At 39.0% G+C, this 23,947-nt stretch overlaps 1 protein-coding gene across 3 annotated transcripts in view; it reads right to left on the minus strand.

Annotated features, from left to right (window-relative positions):
* LOC137244369 (putative sodium-coupled neutral amino acid transporter 11) overlaps nucleotides 1–23,947 on the minus strand; it is a 506,082-nt gene that overhangs the window by 418,356 nt on the left and 63,779 nt on the right. For 2 of the 3 annotated variants that reach the window (XM_067773289.1, XM_067773288.1), the window contains one exon: nucleotides 17,150–17,209. The exons of the other annotated variant lie outside the window; for it this stretch is intronic. In XM_067773289.1, coding sequence (XP_067629390.1) covers nucleotides 17,150–17,209 — 60 coding nt within the window. The remainder of the gene's footprint in view (nucleotides 1–17,149; nucleotides 17,210–23,947) is intronic. 3 annotated transcript variants of the gene reach the window in all.

Consider the following 23,947-nt stretch of genomic DNA (forward strand, 5'->3'; position numbering starts at 1 on the left):
GCAGTGCACGAAATAAGCTGTGACCTTAGTTTTTGAGATAATTTTAGTTTTTATTAAATAATTAGCACAAATGTTTAAACACATGAAAATAAAGTATTTGTTCAAATAAAAGCATATTTTTATTAAAACTGTGCATTTGAATTTTTTTGACACCGTCCTTTTTATATAGCTCTACAATTTTTTTCTGCAGCTGCACGAAATAAGCTGTGAGCCACTGTACGTTTTCTTCGTATAACTAACTTTGAGTATTAACTTTCCGTTTATCATCCGCTGTATCCAACTACTTCTCGTTTCTCTGTCTCTTCTTATACTTTCAGGACGACACCGATCTGGCTCCCACGGCAGAGATCGACAACTGCCTTCAGTGTCGGCTCTGCCACATCTACCACGCGCTGCGGACCGAACAAGAAGAAACCCACCTGCGCCTGTAGAGTCCAAAAGGCACACACTCCGAGGAAAGCAGCGGCATTCCCCAAAGTTTCAAGGACGGCCAAGCACGCGATCGCCCGCAGCGCACAAGGCCTGCAAACGGTGCAATGCCAACGGCGCAATACCACCAGTCGCGCACAAGATACTGCCATCCGCGCCTTGCAGGAACTGCAGAAGATCCTTACAAGCACCTTCCTGCAGAGTGGGCAGGATGTTTAAGCCGCCTCCATCACCATTTAGACGGCGGCGTGCGAAATGCATATGCATAGCAATGCATATCAGCCGTGCGCGGCGAGTGGAAAGGCGCCAACGCAGAGGCGCATCAACATTTTTTCAATAATCAGTCAAGTACTAATAGCCGGCAACCGCGGACGCGCTCCTATTGTAACGTGCCATAGTCATATACATATATGTACACATAATATATATATTTTATATCTTATAAAAAATCTTAAAGTTTGAGCAACATTAAAATAGTTAAAGTTGAAGTTAATTGTGTAACATCATAAATAGTTAAATAAGAAATTAAAAATTTAAACATTATAACCTTTTAAGAAAAAACTAAATAAACATCTTTTTTATTGGTGCGTTTGAGTGTAGCGACGAAGGACCAAAGTTATTAAAATGGGTACAATTAGTCTACATAGGACATGCTCAAACAAAAGGGAACAGTTCCACTCATACAAAGACATCAAAACTGGCATTGGTCGCATACTCCCCCGGATTCATCCTAGACTAATCGCATTTTTTGCAGGGTAGGTTCAAGATGGCTTCTTCTTAGCGTTTTGGCAAAGAGGATAAATATAATAAGAGCCGTCACTCGTTATTTTTTAGGCATTTACTCGATGTAAACTGTGAGGTAGTCGCTACTTTTATTTTGGGCGAGATGTTTATAAATGTCTTCTATACATTTTCATGGGGTATTTGTGTTTATTTTTCCGACTGTATTTAATTAATTATTTAATTCTCTTTCCAAAAAACACGTTTGCATAAAGTGAAAACACCGCATGGATAAATGGAAGGCAATTCAAAAATGTCCTTCATAAAACCAAAGAGGATAAATATAATAAGAGCCGTCACTCGTTATTTTTTAGGCATTTACTCGATGTAAACTGTGAGGTAGTCGCTACTTTTGTTTTATGAGGGACATTTTTGAATTGCCTTCCATTTATCCATGCGGTGTTTTCACTTTATGCAAACGTGTTTTTTGGAAAGAGAATTAAATAATTAATTAAATACAGTTGGAAAAATAAACACAAATACCCCATGAAAATGTATAGAAGACATTTATAAACATCTCCCCCAAAATAAAAGTAGCGACTACCTCACAGTTTACATCGAGTAAATGCCTAAAAAATAACGAGTGACGGCTCTTATTATATTTATCCTCTTTGATAAAACAAACCAAAACCAAAGAGGATAAATATAATAAGAGCCGTCACTCGTTATTTTTTAAGCATTTACTCGATGTAAACTGTGAGGTAGTCGCTACTTTTATTTTGGGGGAGATGTTTATAATTGTCTTCTATACATTTTCATGGGGTATTTGTGTTTATTTTTCCAACTGTATTTAATTAATTATTTAATTCTCTTTCCAAAAAACACGTTTGCATAAAGTGAAAACACCGCATGGATAAATGGAAGGCAATTCATAAATGTCCCTCATAGAACAAACCAAAACCAAAGAGGATAAATATAATAAGAGCCGTCACTCGTTATTTTTTAGGCATTTACTCGATGTAAACTGTGAGGTAGTCGCTACTTTTATTTTGGGGGAGATGTTTATAAATGTCTTCTATACATTTTCATGGGGTATTTGTGTTTATTTTTCCAACTGTATTTAATTAATTATTTAATTCTCTTTCCAAAAAACACGTTTGCATAAAGTGAAAACACCGCATGGATAAATGGAAGGCAATTCAAAAATGTCCCTCATAAAACAAAAGTAGCGACTACCTCACAGTTTACATCGAGTAAATGCCTAAAAAATAACGAGTGACGGCTCTTATTATATTTATCCTCTTTGGTTTTGGTAGCGTTTTGACATGACATTTTCAGCGGGTGATAGAAAGAGATACAGAATGAGATCACGATAGTCAAATAAAAATCAGGTGATCAGTTCTATTTGTATTTTTGACGTCTATGCAGAAGTTACCACACTTGTTTTATCCACAATGGTGTAAACAGCGACTAAATGAAAAAACTTTTATTGAAAACGCTTTTTTTTAACAAAAAGTGTTGTTGCTTATTATTGGCAACTTCTCTTTTGGAGTGGCACATCATATTTACGCACGTCGACACTTCGTAACAACAATTTGACATTTTATTTCATATTTTCTAAAAACTTGTGTAATTTATTGAAAATTTGAAAAACCATTGTGAAATATTAGAAACATCAATTAAAATTATAAAAATTTGTGTTCAAAATCCAAAAAAAAAAAAACTTATACTCAGTTGAGCAGAGCTCACAGAGTATATTAACTTTGATTGGATAACGGTTGGTTGTACAGGTATAAAGGAATCGAGATAGATATAGACTTCCATATATCAAAATCATCAGTATCGAAAAAAAATTTGATTGAGCCATGTCCGTCCGTCCGTCTGTCCGTTAACACGATAACTTGAGTAAATTTTGAGGTAACTTGATGAAATTTGGTATGTAGGTTCCTGGGCACTCATCTCAGATAGCTATTTAAAATGAACGATATCGGACAATAACCACGCCCATTTCTTCGATATCGAAAATTTCGAAAAATCGAAATAGTGCGATAATTCATTACCAAATACGGATTAAGCGTTGAAACTTGGTAAGTTAGTTGAAATTATGACGCAGAATAGAAAAATAGTAAAATTTTGGACAACGGGCGTGGCACCGCCCACTTTTAAAAGAAGGTAATTTAGAAGTTTTGCAAGCTGTTATTTGGCAGTCGTTAAAGATATCATGATGAAATTTGGCAGGAACGTTACTATTATTACTATATGCCTGCTTACTAAAAATTAGCAAAATCAGAGAACGACCATGCCCACTTTTTAAAAAAAAATTTTTTAAATTCAAATTTTAAAAGAAAAGTTAATATCTTTACAGTATATAAGTAAATTATGCCAACATTCAACTCCAGTAATGACATGGTGCAACAAAATACAAAAATATAGGAAAATTTCAAAATGGGCGTGGCTCCGCCCTTTTTCATTTAATTTGTCTAGGATACTTTTAATGCCATAAGTCGAACAAAAATTTACCAATCCTTGTGAAATTTGGTAGAGGCTTAGATTCTAGGACGATAACTGTTTTCTGTGAAAAAGGGCGAAATCGTTTGAAGCCGCGCCCAGTTTTTATACACAGTCGACCGTCTGTCCTTCCGCTCGACCTTTAAAACGATAACTTGAGCAAAAATCGATATATCTTTACTAAACTCAGTTCACGTACTTATCTGAACTCACTTTGTATTGGTGTAAAAAATGGCCGAAATCCGCCTATGAATACGCCCACTTTTTCGATATCGAAAATTACGAAAAATGAAAAAAATGCCATAATTATATACCAAATACGAAAAAAGGGATGAAACATGGTAATTGTATTGGTCTATTGACGCAAAATATAACTTTAGAAAAAAACTTGGTAAAATGGGTGTGACACCTACCATATTAAGTAGAAGAAAATGAAAAAGTTTTGCAGGGCGAAATCAAAAGACCTTCGAATCTTGGAAGGAATACGGTTCGTGGTATTACATATATAAATAAATTAGCGGTGCCCGACAGATGAAGTTCTGGATCACCCTGGTCCACATTTTGGTCGATATCTCGAGAACGCCTTCACATATACAACTAAGGGGCACTCCCTTTTAAAACCCTCATTAATAGATACCTTTAATTTGATACCCATATCGTACAAACACATTCTAGAGTCACACCTGGTCCACGTTTATGGCGATATCTCGAAAAGGCGTCCACATATAGAACTAAGGCCCACTCCTTTTTAAAATACTCATTAACACCTTTCATTTGATACCCATATCGTACAAAAAAAAATCTAGAGTCACCCCTGGCCCACCTTTATGGCGATATGTCGAAAAGGCATCCACCTATGGAACTAAAGCCCACTCCCTTTTACAATACTTATTAACACCTTTCATTTGATACCCGTATCGTACAAACAAATTCTAGAGTCACCCCTGGTCCACCTTTATGGCGATATCTCGAAAAGGCGTCCACCTATAGAACTAAGGCCCACGCCCTTTTAAAATACTCAGTAACACCTTTCATTTGATACCCATATGGTACAAACAAATTCTAGAGTCAGCCCTGGTCCACCTTTATGGCGATATCTCGAAAAGGCGTCCACCTATAGAACTAAGGCCCACGCTCTTTTAAAATACTCATTAACACCTTTCATTTGATACCCATATTGAACAAACGAATTCTAGAGTCACCCCTGGTCCACGTTTATGGCGATATCCCGAAAAGGCGTCCACCCATAGAACTAAGGCCCACTCCCTTTTAAAACACTTATTAACACCTTTCGTTTGATACCCATGTTGTACAAACGCATTCTAGAGTCAACCCTGGTCCACTTTTATAACGATATTCCGAAAAGGTGTCCACCTATAGAACTAAGGCCCACTCCCTTTTAAAGTACTCATTAACACCTTTCGTTTGACACCCATATTGTACAAACGCATTCTAGAGTCACCCCTGACATCGATATCACGAAACGGCGTCCACCTATGGAAATAAGGATCACTCCCTTTTAAAATAATAATTAACACCTTTCATTTGATACCCATATCGTACAAACAAATTCTAGAGTCAACCCTGATCCACCTTTGTGGCGATATCCCTAAAGGGCGTCCACCTATAGAACTATGGCCCACTCCCTCTTAAAATACTCTTTAATACCTTTCATTTGATACACATGTCATACAAACACATTCCAGGGTTACCCTCGGTTCATTTTCCTACATGGTTATTTTCCCTTATGTTGCCACCATAGCTCTCAACTGAGTATGTAATGATCGGTTACACCCGAACTTGAACTTCCTTACTTGTTTAAAAAAAAATTATTAAACCAAAATTTGACAACAGAGGAAAGATAGCACAAATCATGTAGCCGAGCACAAGAAACTCGGTGCCCGTCCGCTTTCCTCTTCACCGCCTCTTCTTCAAGTAACGAACTCCAGCAACAAAAATATTTGTGTGTTGAACAGCGACTGAAGTTATACATATATGTTTAGGCCACAGGCCTAAATATATCTGGCCTCCCTCGTAGCAATGTACTTATTTAACCCATACATTCATAAAGGTGTGTTCACAAATACACACACATTCATATCTATAAGCTGCAATTGTTTATACACATTACTTTAAAACTTTTGTACTTTACTGCTATGGACCGACTATACGGCAACTTTCGGCGGGGAAACTCAACGAAAGTGGCCGTATAGTGGGCTCATAGCTTTTCTCTACCGAGCGCTCGGCCTCTTTTGATCCAGCCGTCGAAGTGAAAGCATCCTGCCAACACACGTCACGTAAGTGCTAACATTCCTCAAAGACTTAATACCATATTCCACAACATTTGTTAAACCTTTTTCTTAACACTCGTTGTTCATTTTTCACTATATTCAGTAAAAAAAAAATCATTGTCATTCCATATTAATACGAAACCCTAGGGCATATGAAACCAGTCAGTAATATTTCGCCAGACTCAACCGACTGTTACTTCCTACCTCACCATGCTGTTATAAAGGAGGGAAGTACAACAACAAAAGTTAGAGTATTATTTAATGCATCTTGTCCTACCACAAACGGAAAAAGTGTAAATGATGCCCTATACCCAGGTCCTATACTCCAATCCGACCTAACAATCCTTATACTACGCTGGCGGCTGTTTAATACGTATTTAACAACGACATAGAAAAAATGTACCGTCAAATATGGGTTAATGAAAATCAAACAAAATTCCAGCGAACCGTATTTCGCAACTGCCCCAAGGATCCAATCAACCTTTATGAATTAAAAACAGTTACATTTGGAGTTAATTGTGCTCCATACCTTGCGATTCGGACGCTGCACCAACTCGCTGATGACGTGGAGACCTCGCATCCAATGGCAGCAGATATCTTGCGAAATTGTGTGTACGTTGATGACGTACTCGCAGGTGGACACAGCATCGAAACTGCGATAAGGGCAAGGGATCAAATATCATCGGCATTGCAATGGGCAGGGTTCCCATTGCAAAGATGGACGTCCAACTGCAAGAAAATTCTACAGGGTATGCCAAAGCAACACTTATTAAACGAAGATTTTCTTGAGTTTGAAGACACCAGCACGGTAGAAGCACTCCGTATCAGGTGGAACGCCCTTTTCGACTATTTCTACTTCACTGCGAAACCCTTTGACAATAACCATGCTGTAACCAAAAGATCAATACTTTCTGCGATCGCAAAACTTTTCGACCCTCTTGGTTGGTTGGCACCAGTCATAATATTAGCCAAGATCATAATGCAAAATGTTTGGTTAGAAGGGACAGGCTGGGATGAAAACGTGTCTGAAACCACTTTACATCGGTGGCAATCGTTCATGGCAGACTACGAGAAAATCAACGATATACGCATACCGCGATGGATTCATTATACAATGAAGGACAACATCGAAACATATGGCTTCAGTGACGCCTCAGAAAAGGCATACGCCGCCACGGTCTTTCTAAGGGTACAAACAACCTGCTGATGGCAAACACGAGAGTAGCCCCGGTCAAAACTATATCCTTGCCTCGACTCGAACTCTGCGGTGCAGTTCTACTAGCAGAAATAATGGAATCTGTGATTGAAAATATGAAACTTTCAAACATTCAAGTAACCCTCTGGACAGATTCAACTATAGTGCTGGCATGGATCCGAAAACCACCATGTTCGTGGTCGACGTTCGTGGCACACCGAATAACAAAAATAATGGATAAAGTGGGAAGTAAAGTATGGTGACACGTAGACTCCGCGTCAAATCCGGCAGATTTGGCGAGCAGAGGTTTCCGCGCTTCGGATCTAATCGACAATTCTTTGTGGTGGCAAGGACCTTTTTGGCTACAAGAAGACAAAGAAAATTGGCCAACACAAGAAGAAGGTTACAACACGAATATTGAGGAAAAGAGGGTAAAGGTTCACGGAACATCTGTTAATAATGGTTCTAACATCCTTGATAGGTTTTCCAACTTTTCCAGGGATTTGCGGGTTATATCATATATTTTTTGATTTTTCCAGAGAACACACCCGAAAACTAAAGCTTCTTTCAAAAGGCGGTCTCGTTTAATAGCACCTGATGAAATGAAAACAATAACAGAACGATTGATGGCAATATGTCATAGGCAACACTATCAAGAAGAGTACGCAAATTTGAAGTCAGAGAAATTAATTCATGGGAAGAGTGAGATTTTACCCTTAAACCCATTTATTGATACTGAAGGTATAACCAGAACTGGAGGGCGGGTCGACGCATCCCAAGACATGTGCTACAATGAGTGTCACCCCATTATCCTTCCATGCAATTGTAGGTTAACCAGACTCCTAGTCGAATTCATACATATGATCTCCCTCCATGGAGAAAACCAGCTGATGCTGCGCCTTATTATCACTCAGTACTGGATTCCGCGTGCGAAAAACGTGATTAAGTCTGTCATCCACAACTGTAAAGTTTGCACTATTTACAAGAAGCGGGCGCAAACTCAACTCATGGGAATTCTTCTAAAAGAGCGTACCACCTACAGTAGGGCGTTCACCAACACAGGGGTAGATTTCGCCGGACCATTCGACATAAAGTCTTACCGAGGGAGAGGGTGTCGAACCTACAAGGGATATGTTTGTCTGTTCGTCTGCTTTTCGACGAAAGCTATTCATCTCGAAGCGACAAACGACCTTAGTACCGGGTCTTTCCTTGCTGCCTTCGCCAGATTTGTATTCAGACGAGGATGCCCAAAAAATGGCTACTCCGACTATGGTACTAACTTTGTCGGAGCTTCGCAATCTTTACGATCCGAGTTCAAGGCATTTCTGCGTGAAGCAAAGGACGACACAATGAATAAATACAGCCATCACACTCTAGAATTGCATTTTATACCGCCAAGCACTCTTCACATGGGAGGTTTGTGGGAAGCGGGGGTAAAAAGCTTTAAGACCCATTTCAAAAAGATCGCGTCTGATCATAAATACACATTTGAAGAGTTTAAGACTCTTCTATGCCGAATTGAGACATGCCTCAACTCCAGACCACTCCGACCTGGAGCAGCTTACTCCAGGCCACTTTCTCGTGGGGGGGGGGCATCTGTTACCTCCACCTGAACTCCATTGTAGTGAAAATCCTGTCTCAATCGTAAACCGATGGCAAAAGATGAAAGCCCTTCATCAAACATTTTGCAAGAGATGGAAATCGGAATATCTCACCGAAATCCAGAAACGATATAAGTGGAAACATCCATAGTCCAACTTAAAACCCGGGGACCTAGTAGTCATAAAGGTGGATAACCTTCAACCAAACGAGTGGAGAATGGGAAGAATCGTCAACAAACGTCCAGGTTCCGATAACCGTGGACGTGTTGTTGACGTCAATACAATTAAGGGACAAATTACCAGACCAATCGCAAAACTGGTACTACTTCCGCCCAACGACGAGAAAGATTAGCTTTAAAGGTCCACATTCCTCTATTCCAAATAACCCAGCTCTCGTTCACCCCGCACGAGGCCAACAGAACCCTAACGCAGATCCATTATCTGCCACAGAATACTTCTTTCAACAATTACGTGGGTGCGCCGTTGCCACGACGCAATCGTTCAGAAAATATTTAAATAATTAATCCTAAAGGCCATGTGGCCATTTGGGGGTCAACAAATATAGATGGGGTGCGTATGCAGTAATGCTTTGTGTAGGTATATTTAAATGTGTTTTGAATAAATAAGTTAATATATATATGTATAATTAACGTCAAAGAGTTACAAATTTCGGAAGGTACAGGGAGTGAAAGAGTACACACACAAATTGTAAACATAAACGTTTCAAGTTTAATAAATGTAATAATTACTTTCTTACAAGAGATGTTTTTCATAAATAGTCCACACATATCTTTTTGCAGCAGGGCCACACATATCTTTAGAGTAAGTGGCGTCATCGACATTCGTGCTCATCGAGAATTTCTAGGTATGTATGGATGAACGTACAATGTTCGCGAACGAGAAGAAAGAAGGAATAATATTAGATAAATCGAACTAAGAGAACAGATAGAACCGAAATCGAAGATCTGGTTCACTCGCTCAGTTGAGAGCCCGGTTAATTGAACAGGTTTAGAGCGAAAAGGCCCTACTTTATCAAATATTTCCCGTCTGATTTAGTCAATATTTGTACGACACAACCATTTTATCATCTTTCGCATTTTGAAACGTTGCCCGGGAAGATTGCTGAAGGTACAATTCTTACTGAGCTATCAGAAACTCAATGGATTATAGGAGCTTCTATTGGTACTGAACGATTTGGCGAGATTTATTGCGCATGCCGGGCTGGTGAAAAGAATAACAATTATGTTGTTAAGTGTGAGCCACATGGAAATGCTCCACTGTTTGTTGAAATTAATTTTATATGCATAATGCTAAACTGGAAGATATTAAATGTTTTCAACGGCAGCATGGTTTTAGGATACCTTGGAATGCCATATATGATCGGTAATGGTTCAGTTGAACTTAAAGGCATAAAACATCGCTTTATTGTTATGTCACGTTATCGAAACGATATTTCCAAATATATTTTAGCAAATGAAAAACGCTTGCCAGAGGGTACAATAGAGTATCCCTGGGTGTACCAACGATGCGGGCAGAGTTCGAAATAGTATGATACAATATAATTGAGTGGTCGGGTGGCCAGTTACTATGGGTAAAATATAATCTTTTGACGGTACCTACTAAATTACAAAAAGCGAAGAGAGACTTCATGGCAGATATTAACAATTCTTTGAAACTTGCATACGCTAAGAGTGTGTCAGATGCCGTAGCCGAATATATGGAATATGCTGCCAAACTGGAGTATAATGAAAAGCCAGACTACGACCGCTGTCGCAAAATGTTCAATAATACTTTGCGAACAATGAAAATAGCCAATTCAGGAGAATTACAGTTTACTACGGAAAACAATAACAATTCGGCCCGTCGCCAAGCAAATTACGCTCCAAAATATTAGGAAAGCGCCACACAACAACATTAGATACATCAGTGGAATTACGTGCAAGTGACGACGATGAAGATGATGTCATATTTGAAGAAAAGAAACCAGTTAAAAAAGTCACCGCAAAAAATATTGAAAACCATTCCAAAGAGTGCAGTAAGTCCAGTAAAAATTAAGCCTATGACTTCACCACATAGGTTAACCCCAAAAAACGCAAAGCCACTCCTATAGAACGCAAGATCGATACTCCAACCGTACACAACAGTTACACATTAAAGCCCTAAATTATATTTATTTGGATAAAAAGTGATGTGCGGTTGCATTTACATACATGCATTACTCATAAAAAATTCCCTTTGTAAAAATAAACAAACGATATGACCCAGCCACTGAGTCATAAAATCCCGTAGGACATATTCATTAGTTTGGTGCAATTGTGAACTAACACTTTCTGACACGAATAGATGAAAATAAATTTGGAAAATAAAAGATTACTAGCTCCGATGTACATACATACATAGAATACTCTAAATTATTTGCTAATAAGTTTTGGAGCAAGTTAGGAGGTGAGGAAACTGCAGCGGTAGTTTCCAGAAAACTGCGCATGTGCGGGTAGGTTAAAGATTTACATATAGCAACGGTTTTAAGTTGAGTCAGAGTGACTTCAGCTTCTTAGAACAGCCTGCGTTTATATCTTACCATAGGGAGCGAATAAGCTACGCTTAAGGTACTAGCCGGTCGTCAGGAGGTTAAATAATTTGCCGACTACTTGTGAATGCCACTATATTGTGGGATAACAAACCTGCCTTATATTTTGTCCAATATCATCGTACGAAAACAATAACTTTTTACCTTGGGATGGATGGACAGCTTGAAAGTGTTCGTCAGATAGCTAACTTCCGCCAAGTCCAAGTTGGGTTTTTGCTTTTGCCTATTTGACTGACTTTAATGCCGTCGTCATTCTGCTCACAAAAAAAAAAAATCTGTTAGGGCTAAGTACAAGGTATCTTCTTTTTGTAGCTATAAATACACTTCCCGCAGGAGCTCTGACCTGCTGGACGGCAATAGGCCGTTCGACGTTGATGAACAATAGGTGTTCATCTACACTGAACACCTAAACTGGCACTATGTGCAATACTGAATCTTTGCCGGTTTGATATTGTAGACAAAATGAAACTTTGAGAAGCTGGATATAGCTTGTGAATAATCTGCACCAGTCTGGTGACATTACTTGTGGATAGATCGATGATAGAAGCAGGATTGGAGAAAAATATTTTACCAAGAGCGCCGAGGCTACCCGAAATTTAGGGTTCCGGTTAATTGCAGCCGGTTCCAAGCGAAGGTTATCGCTATGAGCTGCAGGGGATGCAGAATGGATGAAGAAATTCCATATTTATCAGATAATCAACTCGCTCACATCAGCTAATAAAGTGGATTTATGGGAATCTACTAGTCTCCTTTATGTGTGCATTAAAGTTATTGGTTTAGGATACAACTACATTGAACTAGCGCACCTGATCAATCAATAATCTTGCGTGACTCCTCATGTTCTCTGTGTCGGCCACCACATGGACTGATGAAAACAGCGAATGAGCTCTCAGAAAATAATTCATTTTATTCTTATGATCGTTTACCTACTTAAGTAGGTTATATACTTTGAATTGAGAAATGACCCGATGAACGAGCACAGGTATCAGCCTACACAGTAGACTAATCTCACGCTGACGATAGAGATAAAATGTTTAAAATTTCTAATACACCTCAGACGCTGTGCTCACATGACATATTTTTGGTTGGTGGTTTCAAATTAACTACCAAAGGATTGGAAAACTTGTAGGAACTCGCAGTCACAAAGACCAGGGTGCGTAATGCGCAGGCAGCTGGGTTTGACGCATTTGTTGTACACAATAATGATGGCGACGAGTTAGAACAAATGTCAGCCGAAAATTCGAGTGGCATCTACATACCAGCCGGTTTTTGTTGGCCGCACGACAGGGTCAGGTTTGGTGTCATTCTTCAATAATAATGTCAAATTACATTAGTGATCAACGATGAGCTGCCATTCAACATTAATACACAATTAATTCTGCCGTTTTTCGATTCGGATTGGCCCTTGCTATCTTATTATGATCTTCTACATGATTTACATGTGCATACGTGAAGAGCGTCGATACGACGCCATCGCTTACCGAAAAATATGCTGAAGAAATTGCCGATCTTGAAATATACGAAACATTGTGATCTCCCACAAGATACCTGCGTCATCTGTTTGGGTGAGCTTGCTAAGGGGGAGAAATTGCGCATTTCACCGTGGAAGCATCCTTATCACAATCATTGCATCGATCCATGGCTAACAGAAAATCGTCGCGTTTGTCCTATTTGTAAACGGAAGGTTTTTATTATATATTAGTGGCAAATTTGAAGCATTCTTTACGGTTTTGGGCAAGTCATATATACGGCTTCTCGTAGCGTTGTAAAGAATGTTTGATGGTTCACGGTCTGGCGGTGGCACTTCTGTAGTGTTAAAGACATTGTGCAAGTATGCCGCACCAATAATAGCCGCTAGAAATTGTCTCAAGTTTTTCTTTGCGTGCATATTATGGTATGCCATTGATATCTTGCATTTAATTTCTAAAATTGTTTCAGATTAAGTGCACCCGCTTGAAAGGAACAAGAAAAACTCAGTAAAAGTATAATCTAATCTGCAACAAGTCGTACTCACCACCCCGTGTTTAAATGAATGACTTTTTTTCCATTCGGTAAATGGAAAAGCGTAGCAGATGTCAAAATCTCTACACTTAATTTCTGACTGTCAATGCAGTGCGTTACCGACATTAGGCCTTATGCGCTACTACACGCTACGTGTCGCGGGATACTCTATTCAGCAGCCGCAATGAACTGGCCAAAAAATGGCTTATTGTCTTAGAACTATTAATTCCGGCCTTGACTTTGACAGAAGAGTTAAGCTTTTGTGCGGTCCTGCTACACAGGGAGTATTCACCTTTTTATTTTTAAGCTATTGCATAGATTTTATCACGGGCTTGGCGACTAAATCAAAAAAACCGTAACGGATATTTGTCAAGAAAGATCCGAAAAGGCTCGAAAAGGTTCGTAAAGGTTCGGTGTTAGCAACAGGCCAAATACATAAAATTGGATATCTATCATAAACAGCGGTGGGCACCACTACATTTACACGGTTACCAAATTGAGAATGTGTTAGTAAACACGAACGCGTAGCGAGCACGAAAGCAAAATCAATTATTTATTTAGTTTGATTTCAATGCTTGAACGGTGAACACGTGTCACACGCACTCCTTGGTACTCTGTTTTAAGCGCGCGTGCGACACTTCCTCACCGTACGACCATCGAAATCAAACTAAAAAAGCTGTCGTTGATTTTCACGAAGTAGCCATTGTGCTATCGCTTATCGTATACATATATGGTCGCTTACAAGTCAACCTGCACTGCGTTTTTTTAGCGCACGCAAACAACCGGCGTTTTTGCCATAACCCAAATAAGCATGCGTTGCGACAATGTAAAGCATGTGTGCAAACGTCAAATCTAAATGTCACGCAGAACAAAAATTGGAAATCGAGTTAGGTTTTCACGCAGCAAATTCAATTTGATTTGCTCTCATACAAGTAGTATGTGCATGAGACATTTTTGACAGAACATGACTTGCATGCGTTTATATTAGATTGGCTTGTTAGCAGGTGCTAATCTCACGCGCACCCCGGATCATAAAGTTAAAGTTAAAGTGAATGTTAAAGTTAAAGCGAAAGTTATAGTTAAAAATAAAGGTAAAGTTAAAGTGAAAGTTAAAGTTAAAGTTAAAGTTAAAGTTAAAGTTGAAGTTAAAGTTAAAGTTAAAGTTAAAATTAAAGTTAAAGTTAAAGTTAAAGTTAAAGTTAAAGATAAAGTTAATGTTAAAGTTAAAGTGAATGTTAAAGTTAAAGCGAAAGTTAAAGTTAAAGTTAAAAATAAAGTTAAAGTGAAAGTTAAAGTTAAGGTTAAAGTTAAAGTTAAAGTTAAGGTTAAAGTTAAAGTTAAAGTTAAAGTTAAAGTTAAAGTTAAAGTTAAAGTTAAAGCTAAAGTTAAAGTTAAAGTTAAAGGTAAAGTTAAAGTTAAAGTTAAATTTAAATATTTAAAAAATTTACTTATCGGTCACCACGCTTAAAAAGTGTAACTGGAATTAATATCAAAGACAAAACTTGAATTAATATCAAAGAAAACAAAATGTTGCATAAATATTATAATTGCATAAGTTGATAATATGCAATAGCTTTACCGCGGCAGTCCCCGAGTGCCACACGTCCTTTTATTGTATTCATGGAACACGTTCTTTTGATACTACCTCACGAGATCCCAATATATCAAATAAGTATTTACATAATATTCCAAATATAAACCGATTCCCCAAATTCTCAAATGGAACATACGAAATGACATAATAACATTCTCAATGAGTACATTTCGTTATGGCATCTCCATTTTTTACTAATGACATTTTTACGTAAATCGGTTTACTAAGTAGAGATTTTGACGTTGAACGTTGAATTTTGAATTGGTTTAGGTTTCGTATGTTCATAGGTTTACGATTCCTTATTGTCCGCACTTTTCATAAAACCTATGTTCAGCGACACTAACGGATCATGGCATAGTTACACTGGGCCACAGATCGGTGAGCTCTGCAACAGAATAAACGGCTACCTCCCTGATATATCCAGTTTTTTCGCCTGGTAAAACCTGGCATTATCATCGACTAAATCCTCCGCGACCTTATTTACAACATGGACGTCCTAAATGTCGACCATATTGAACATCCACGTCGATGGAACTACGCTGCCGATTGTCTTACTTACAAAATCTTGGGTGTGACGTTTGATCAGGATCTAAGTTTTGGTGAGCATGCAGCCGCAGTTGTACCGAAAATCTAGAGCCGCAATAAAATCTCCACATCTCTTGCTGGCAGTACATGTGGAAAAGACAAAGAAACGCTCATTACCACTTACAAAACAATTGGCCAGCCGATTCCATGCTACGCGTCCCCTATATGGTCGCCAAGCCTAAAAACTACTCACGGGAAGAAGCTACAGGCCTGCCAAAATACTGCCCTCAGAACTGTCACGGGCTGTCTTCTTATGTCCCCAGAACATCATCTACATAATGAGGCGAGAATCCTCCCCATCAGGGAGAGAAATGAGATGCTAACCAAACAGTTCCTGTTGAATACCCAGAAATCTGGGCATCCCAACAGACATCTGATTGATGAGCCAACACCGCCCAGGGGCTTAAGGAGTCATCTCCGTAAGCATTATGAGGAAACACGGCAACTGAGAACTCAGCCGTATGAAGCAAAAAATCACAAGCAGGTCCTCAGTGAACTCCACAAACAGGCGTCGGAACTTTATGCCATGAATTGCCCGGTGAATCTAGTACTTAAAGAACAGAACCCAAAACTTGCGGAAGAGGAACGCACACTCCCCAGGGAAACGCGAGTCACTCTAGCTCAACTTCGATATGGATACTGTAACAGGTTAAACTCTTACCTATCCAGAATCAAGACTGACATACATAATGTATGCCCAGCTTGAAATGTGTCCCCACATGACACCAACCATCTCTTTAATTGTAATGTGGAACCAATTCCTCTAGCCTCCCTCACATTATGGTCCACCCCTGTTGAAACAGCAAGTTTGCTTAGGCTCCCGTTAGAGGATATTGATGACAATTTGTGGTCGGTCACTTATTGCATGGGGCGAAGCACTGCTATAACAACAACAGCAACAACATCATGGCATAGTTAATAAATTCATCGTAAAATTAAAAAAAATATTCTAAGGAATTATGCAGTTCAGTACATATTTGTAAACTGATTGCTTCCTATTTATACCACTAATATTTTTCGAAAAATCGCAAAGAAACAACACAGTTAACGGATGTCAATTTGATTTGGGAGGAAAATGGCTGCAAGTGTCAAAAAATTTGTCTGCCGAGCAAACCTCTTGTGATTGGATGATGCTCCATACCGAATTTCAATATATCTTCAATGGCTTTTGATTGACTGCTTGAAAAACTTTCGTTTCTTTCTCTAAGTGTGGGCGGCGCCACATCCACTTTCCAAATAATTATTCCTCGTCATAAAGTAAAGTCAAATATGAAGTTTCATCGCATCACCCGTCTTTGGTGGGCGTGATATCGTTCAATTTTTCAATACTGATCTATTCTGGGTCAAGATAAGCCAGTACAGCAAATTTCTGAAATATATCTCAATCTTCCACAAGTTCTCTTGTTAACGGGCGGACGGACGGATACACGTGGCTTAGTCGAAGTCTTTATCGATGCTGATAATTTTGATATTAGGAAGTTTTTATATATCTCGATTCCTTTATACCATTTTATACAACCGTTGTCCTATCAAATTTAAAATATCCTTGTGTGCAAGTACACGCTGGGTAAAAAATCGCAGGATAAGGAAATAATACAAGAATTATCTTGCTAAATAATTGACCTTATGTCCACTTACCTCCATAAGATTATTGAAGTCATCGAAGGCATGGTTTTCACTTGGCGAGACATCACTGCCCTAGAAGATCATTACATATGTATATGTATTCGCAGATTTAATTAACATATAGTATTGGAATAAATAAAAGGAGGAAAATCTGAACATGTGACTTTCTAATACTTGGTACCTGCTATACCTATAAGGACAAAGTTTTAAAAGTGGGCCACCTAAAACAGCTTTTCCTTGGATTACTCTCTCAAGGGTCGAATATAACCATTTACCCTGTACTTTCTTTTTAAAAATCTTCATACTTTGCAAAAAGTTCCGAAATTAAAGTGGAACTCTCATTTCTAGGGCTCTTAAAACTATTCCATTAATTCGATAAATCGATTATTCGAATATTCGTTTTTTGATATCTGTACGTTTATTAATCGAATTTCACTATTTGAATAATTGGTTTGCTTAGATTAATCGAATAAATTACCAAAATCAAATACTTGATTTTATCAAGCGTTATTTCTAAAAAAAAAAAATAAATAAATTTTGTTTTTATTTGGAAAATGAGCGCAACAAAAAAAAGTTGGGCTTGGAGCTTTTTACAAAATGCAATGAAGACAAGGAAGTTGCCTGCACCGTTTGTCGTGCTATTTAAAGTTTTCGCAACTCTACGTCCTCGCTTATTAACCACTTACGATCTATTGAAGAGATAGTTGGTGTCATGTGGGGACACATTGCAAGCGGGCATACATTTTGTATGTCGGGGTTGATTCTGCATAGGTAAGAGTCTAGCCTGTTACAGTATCCAGAACGAAGTTGAGCTAGAGTGACTCGCGTTGTCCTGGGGGTATGCGTTCCTCTTCCGCAAGTTGTGGGTACTGTTTTTTGAGTACTGGATTCACCGGGCAATTCCTGGCATAAATGTCCGACTTCTGTTTGTGGAGTTTACTGAGGACCTGATTGTGTTTTTTTGCTTTATACGGCTGAGTCTTCAAGTGCCGTATTTCCTCATAATGCTTACGGAGATGACTCCTTAAGCCCCTAGGCGGTGTTGGCTAATCAATCAGATATCTGTTGGGATGCCCAGGTTTCTGGGTATTCAACAGGAACTGTTTGGTTAGCATCTCATTTCTCTCCCTGATAGGGAGCATTATGTAGATGGTGTTCTGGGGACATAAGAAGACATCCCGTGGCGGTTCTGAGAGCAGTATTTTGGCAGGCCTGCAGCTTCTTCCAGTGAGTAGCTTTTAGGCTTGGCGACCATATAGGGGACGCGTAGCATGCAATCGGCTGGCCAATTGCTTTGTATGTGGTAATGGGCGTTTCTTTGTATTTTCCCCAAGTACTGCCAGCAAGGGATTTGAGGATTTTATTACGGCTCTGGATTTTCGGTACAATTGCGGCTGCATGCTCACCAAAATGTAGATCTTCATCAAACGTCACACCCAAGTTTTTGGGGTGTAGGACAGTCGGTAGAGTAGTGCCATCGACGTGGATGTTCAAAATGGTCGACATTTGGAGCGTCCGTGTTGTAAATAAGGACGCGGAGGATTTAGTTGGTGATAATGCAGCCGTTTATTCTGTTGCAAAGCTCATCGATCTGTGGGCCTTGGCCTATGGTCATTATTGTGCAGTCATCGGCGCAGTAAACGATAGTAACTCCTTCTGGTGGCGAAGGTAGCTTAGATATGTAGAAATTAAACAAAAGTGGGGATACGACACCACGCTGAGGCACCCCTTGTTTAATTCTCCTTGGTTTTGATGTTTCGTTTCTAAATTGCACCGATGACTGCCGACCACCCAGATAATTTGCGGTCCACCTTTTTAGACATGGGGAAGGGTAAACCCTTCCAGGCCTTGCGGTATCGTGACATGGTTGACTGTATCAAAAGCTATTGATAGGTCTAGCGCAACGAGTACTGTTCTATGGTGGGGGTTTTGATTTAAACCGCAATTTATCTGGATGCTAATGGTATTTAATGGTGCTATGGAGTTTTCTGAAGCCATGCTGATGACAGGCAAGCTGCAAATTTGCTTTGAAATAGGGGATCAAAGTGGCTTCAAGGAAACTTAAAGCTTTAGTGGATTTCCTATATACATATGTAGGAGGCGCGTGCTGCAGGAAGAAAATTCTGAGCATGTTCTCTGTTTGTATTCTGCTTGTTTTTTTCTTTTTCTAAAAAAACTTTGGAATTACTAATTGTTATTTGTTATCCCTTCAAGAATTACAAAGTTACTAACGCCGAAATAGTAATTACTACATAGCATGACCCAGCGGGTTAGGGGGCTTAGAATATACCTGCGGTAGGTATGGCTGTCGAAAGAGGAGACTAAAACATCAAATTGATTCAAGGGGTTGCCAACGCAATATATAGCTTCTCCAACTCAATTGTCAACCTCACATGCCCGTGGCGAATCCTATTTCGTTAACAGCCGAGGCTCTGGCGGCCCCGAACTCCTGATGGATCTAGGGGGTGGGAGGGCTTTATGGCCTATAAGATTTTATGTGGTCACACCAAATCGTTCCCGATATGGTCGGGCTAGTACCTTTATGGTGCTTGTTACCGGAACGTACCGGATCTGCATCCGAGAAAGGACCATCAACGTCGATAACACTCCCCAAGGCCTTATCGCTACAGCAACAACAACAACCGCATGAATACATAGAAACACTAAAACTCCCCCTTAGAAAACTTTCGACATGCGTTTTTTGTTTTCTAGCGAGTTACACGCCTTTTGTAGCAAACTGGTGGCTCTTATTTTAATCTATTCTCTTTAACAGAAGTTTTAATTACCAATATACATTTTGTCAGCCCAAACAATCAAATACACCACTGTGCAAGGGACCAATGTAAACAGCGAATCTTTGAATATGTACTAAGTCCAGCATTTGTTTACTTTTTATTTGCCGCATAACGAATAGGTAATATTACACACATATGTACATATAATATATTTATTTAGTGTCATTGGCAATCTAGATTACAGCGTCTTAAATTATCACCCAATAATTTAATCTGTAAATCAGAATAATAAAACTCAAAAGCTTGTTTCTAGGAAAGACTCAACTCTCGCTCAGTTAATATGTGAACACCAAAAATTTAAGTTGATCTTGCAAAATATTTAGCTAGGTCAGATTTATTATATCCGTATACTTGTCTGCATAAATAAAGTTTTGTTAGTTATTTTTTTATAAGCATATTCCTATGTATTATAAATATTTATATATAAAGTTTGCTTATTGTTTACAAAAAAAATAATCAAAATAATAAATGCAGAACAATGCAGTTCCAAACAGTGACAATAATAATCGGATTTATGCTTGGTATCAGACAAATTTTTCCGGTACGATCGTTAATTCTTTGAATACTTGTATTTAGTCCACACTATAAAAATTGTGTTTGTAAAGTTTCGTGTTGGATTTGGGAATGAACACAACAGAATAAACTTTCATCTTTTAAAATATACAAAAATAACACATGCGTGGCCGTTTACTACACGGAGGGTCCTGGGTCCAACTCCCGGCCAAAGTAACATCAAAAATTTCGAAACCAGATTTTTCAATTTAAAACTTGTGTTTCTAGTCGAGGTCGCCCCTCGGAAGTGATTTGGCAAACGCTCCGAGTGTATTTCTACCATGAAAAGCTTCTCAGTGAAAATTCATCTGCCTTGCAGATGCCGTTCGGAGTCGACATAGGGACGGACCTAATTGTAGGGAAAATAAAAACGGAGCACGACACAAATTGGAAGAGAAGCTCGGCCTAAATCTCTTCGGAGGTAAATCGCGCCAAGTATTTATATATATATTTGTTTAAAACATACGTAGAAATAGTATATACAAACTGTTTTGTAAATGTCGTCGGCATATCTACATATATATATGAATTTGTGTGCGTTATGCTATTTTAATGATTTTTTCTCTGTTATTTTCGATCTGATTCAGGGATCATTTACGGCAAACATTTTTTTTTTAAATCGCAATTGAAAAATAGTTTAGCTGATACACAAAAACAGTTTAATCGATTTCAATAATTTTTTGTTTCCTTCATTTAATCGGACTAATTGTTCGTTTATAGCAAAAAAACAATTTTTAAATCATTTTCTTCGTACCAAAAAACGGGCCAAAACGCTTTTCAGAAAACCAGAATAGTTATTTCTCAGTTGTAATCTTAATATATATAAATTTCGTGTCACGTTGTTTGTCCGGGATGGACGCATCAGCTACTCAACCGATTTCAATCAAATTTGTACACCGTGTGCAGTTTGATCCAACTTGAAAGATAGGATAGCGTTCCTGTGCAGTTTCTTTCCGATAAGTGGATCAGGACCAATCTATTCGAACAAATTCTATTCATGGTTCAATTTGCCTGAAATTTAGTATATAGGTATCCCTTTGCCTAGATTAGTATTTACGATACCTCTCTTCCGGGAAGAGGCCCAAGGACCGATCTTTTCGAACAAATTCTGCTATTTTTTCTATTTACCTGAAATTGGCATACAGGTAGCCCTTTGCCTAGATTAGTATTTATGACAATTTTTTCGGGAAATAGAGCAGGGGCCGACTGGGACTGGTACTAGGGCTGGGACTCCGACTAGAAGTGCCACTGAGACTGGGAATGCGACTAGAAGTGACACTGAGACTGGGACTGGTACTGGTACTGGGACTTGGACTTGGAGTGGAACTGGGACTGGGAAAAAGGGATGGAGAAGAACTAGAGAGAAGAGAGGAGGGAAGAAGAAAGAAATAGAGTTAGAAGTAGTTAGATGGATGGATGGAGGGGAAAAAGTGGGGAAACAGACGGAGAGGGAGAAAGAGATGCAGGAAAAGAGAAAGGCAGAGGGAAGATTGAATAAAAATATAAGGAAAAGGCGGAGAGTAGAGAAATGGGAGTAAGAGGTAAAAACTGCTTGAAAGTTGTGTATGACTGCTTGAAAGCATGTATGACTAATGCCAGGACAACATCTGCCATGTCTGCTGGTATTCTATAAAAATTATCAACAATTATACGGAAACTAAATGTGGATGGTAAGATGGGTTTTGGCTTGTCCTTCACCATGAGAATTTTTGTCAAACAAAAAACTTATGTAAGTTTGGGAACGTTGAGTTGTGGGGAATTTCCTTTAATAATAACCTATTAAACATTTGAAGTCCTTTGAAGTAATTTTTTGTATTCACCCTGTCGACAACACATGTTCTTAAATTAAATCTGCCAACAATACAAGTAAGGTTTTTTGGCAGCAGTTTGTTACCTATACCAAATTTCCAGGCCGTTTTCAGCACGTATTAGGGTTTTTGTGCGCTGATACCAAAGAGGATAAATATAATAAGAGACGTCACTCGTTACTTGTAGCCATTTGCTAAATGTTTTCTTCGAGGTAGTCGCTGGTTTTTTGTTTTTTTTTGGGCTAGATGTGCATAAAATATATTCTGTACATTTTCATGGAGTATTTGTGTTTATTTTTCCGAATGTAATTAATTAATTAATTCTCTCTCCAAAAATCACAGTTGCACAAGGTGCCTACACGGCATGGATAAATGCGAGACAATTAAAAATATCCCTCTTGGAAAACATTAGACATACATTTTTTTAATATCCAGCGAGTTACTCGCCACTCGTAGCAGACTTGTGGCTCTTATTATATATATAACTCTTTGCCGATACTATCAAATCACCCCATGACCAGTAGCCATGAAGCTGCGATAAAAGTTTTATGCAATACTTCATTATCCCATTTCAATCAGTAACATCTCAAATTTCCTTTGCGTTAAAGATGTAGGAGTTGAGTTCCAAAGAATACTGATCCAGATCCCAAGTAAAATCTAAAATACAAATGCAAATGCAACAACAACTTTGTGATCCTAATAGTTATCTTGAACGATTTCGGATCAACAGAGTGGCTCTGCTTATTTCATTACTTGTGGTTTTTACTTGGTAGCGCTTACAGACAAATGCATTACGGTGTACGATATTTACCAACTTTTTTCCACTGAACACCGGATAAATTTGAACTATAAAAGGCCATAGCACAGTTAAATTTTTTTTTTTTTTTTTGCGGGGAGGCTGAAAAATGCCTAATGCACCATAATTGCTGCCGTCGCAGCAACCGTGTGTCCGTAGATTAAAAAACAGCCCCGTTCTGGAACCGTCCCCCCACCCCGGCACCACTTTCGCATTACTTCAGGGTGGCGTTTCCATATTTCTCATTTTTTAAGAGCCTACTGTTGTCCCTGCTTCCAGGTTCCCGCTATTTGCTCTGAGTGTCCATTTAATCGCCACTGCTTCGCATGCGCATTTCTCTGCGCTCCCTCTCAGCATCCAACAGGCGTGTCATTACTATAAATGCCATTTTGCTCACTGCAGTCCAGCACTCTTTCCTGTTGCACATATGTGATTCTAAATTTCTCGTGGTAGGTTCCTCCCCAAAGACTCCATGCAAGGTGAGTCTTTCTTCGTGGAAACGGGGGCAGTGGAACATGACGTGTTCTGCGTTTTCTAACTCCGTGGTACACATTGGGCAATGGGGATCTTCCTCTATCCTACGCTTCCATAAATACTCTTTGAAACCGCCATGTCCACTCATTTTCTGCGTGAGATGGTAGTTCAGTTCGCCGTGCTTCCGCTCATTCCATTGAGCTACGTTCCAAACTAGTGTGAAAGTCCAACGCCCTTTACTCGAGGCCTCCCACCGTTCTTGCCACTTAGCTATTGTTTGTGTCCTTGCTCTTTTCTTGTCTTCTTCAGATGGTCGCTCGATATTAGTGTTATAGAGATCGGCCATTTCGCTTGCCAGTAAGTCCACTGGGATTTTCCGGGTTAG

This window comes from Eurosta solidaginis, chromosome 3, assembly GCF_040869045.1.
Source record: "Eurosta solidaginis isolate ZX-2024a chromosome 3, ASM4086904v1, whole genome shotgun sequence".
NCBI classification, from domain to species: Eukaryota; Metazoa; Arthropoda; class Insecta; order Diptera; family Tephritidae; genus Eurosta; species Eurosta solidaginis.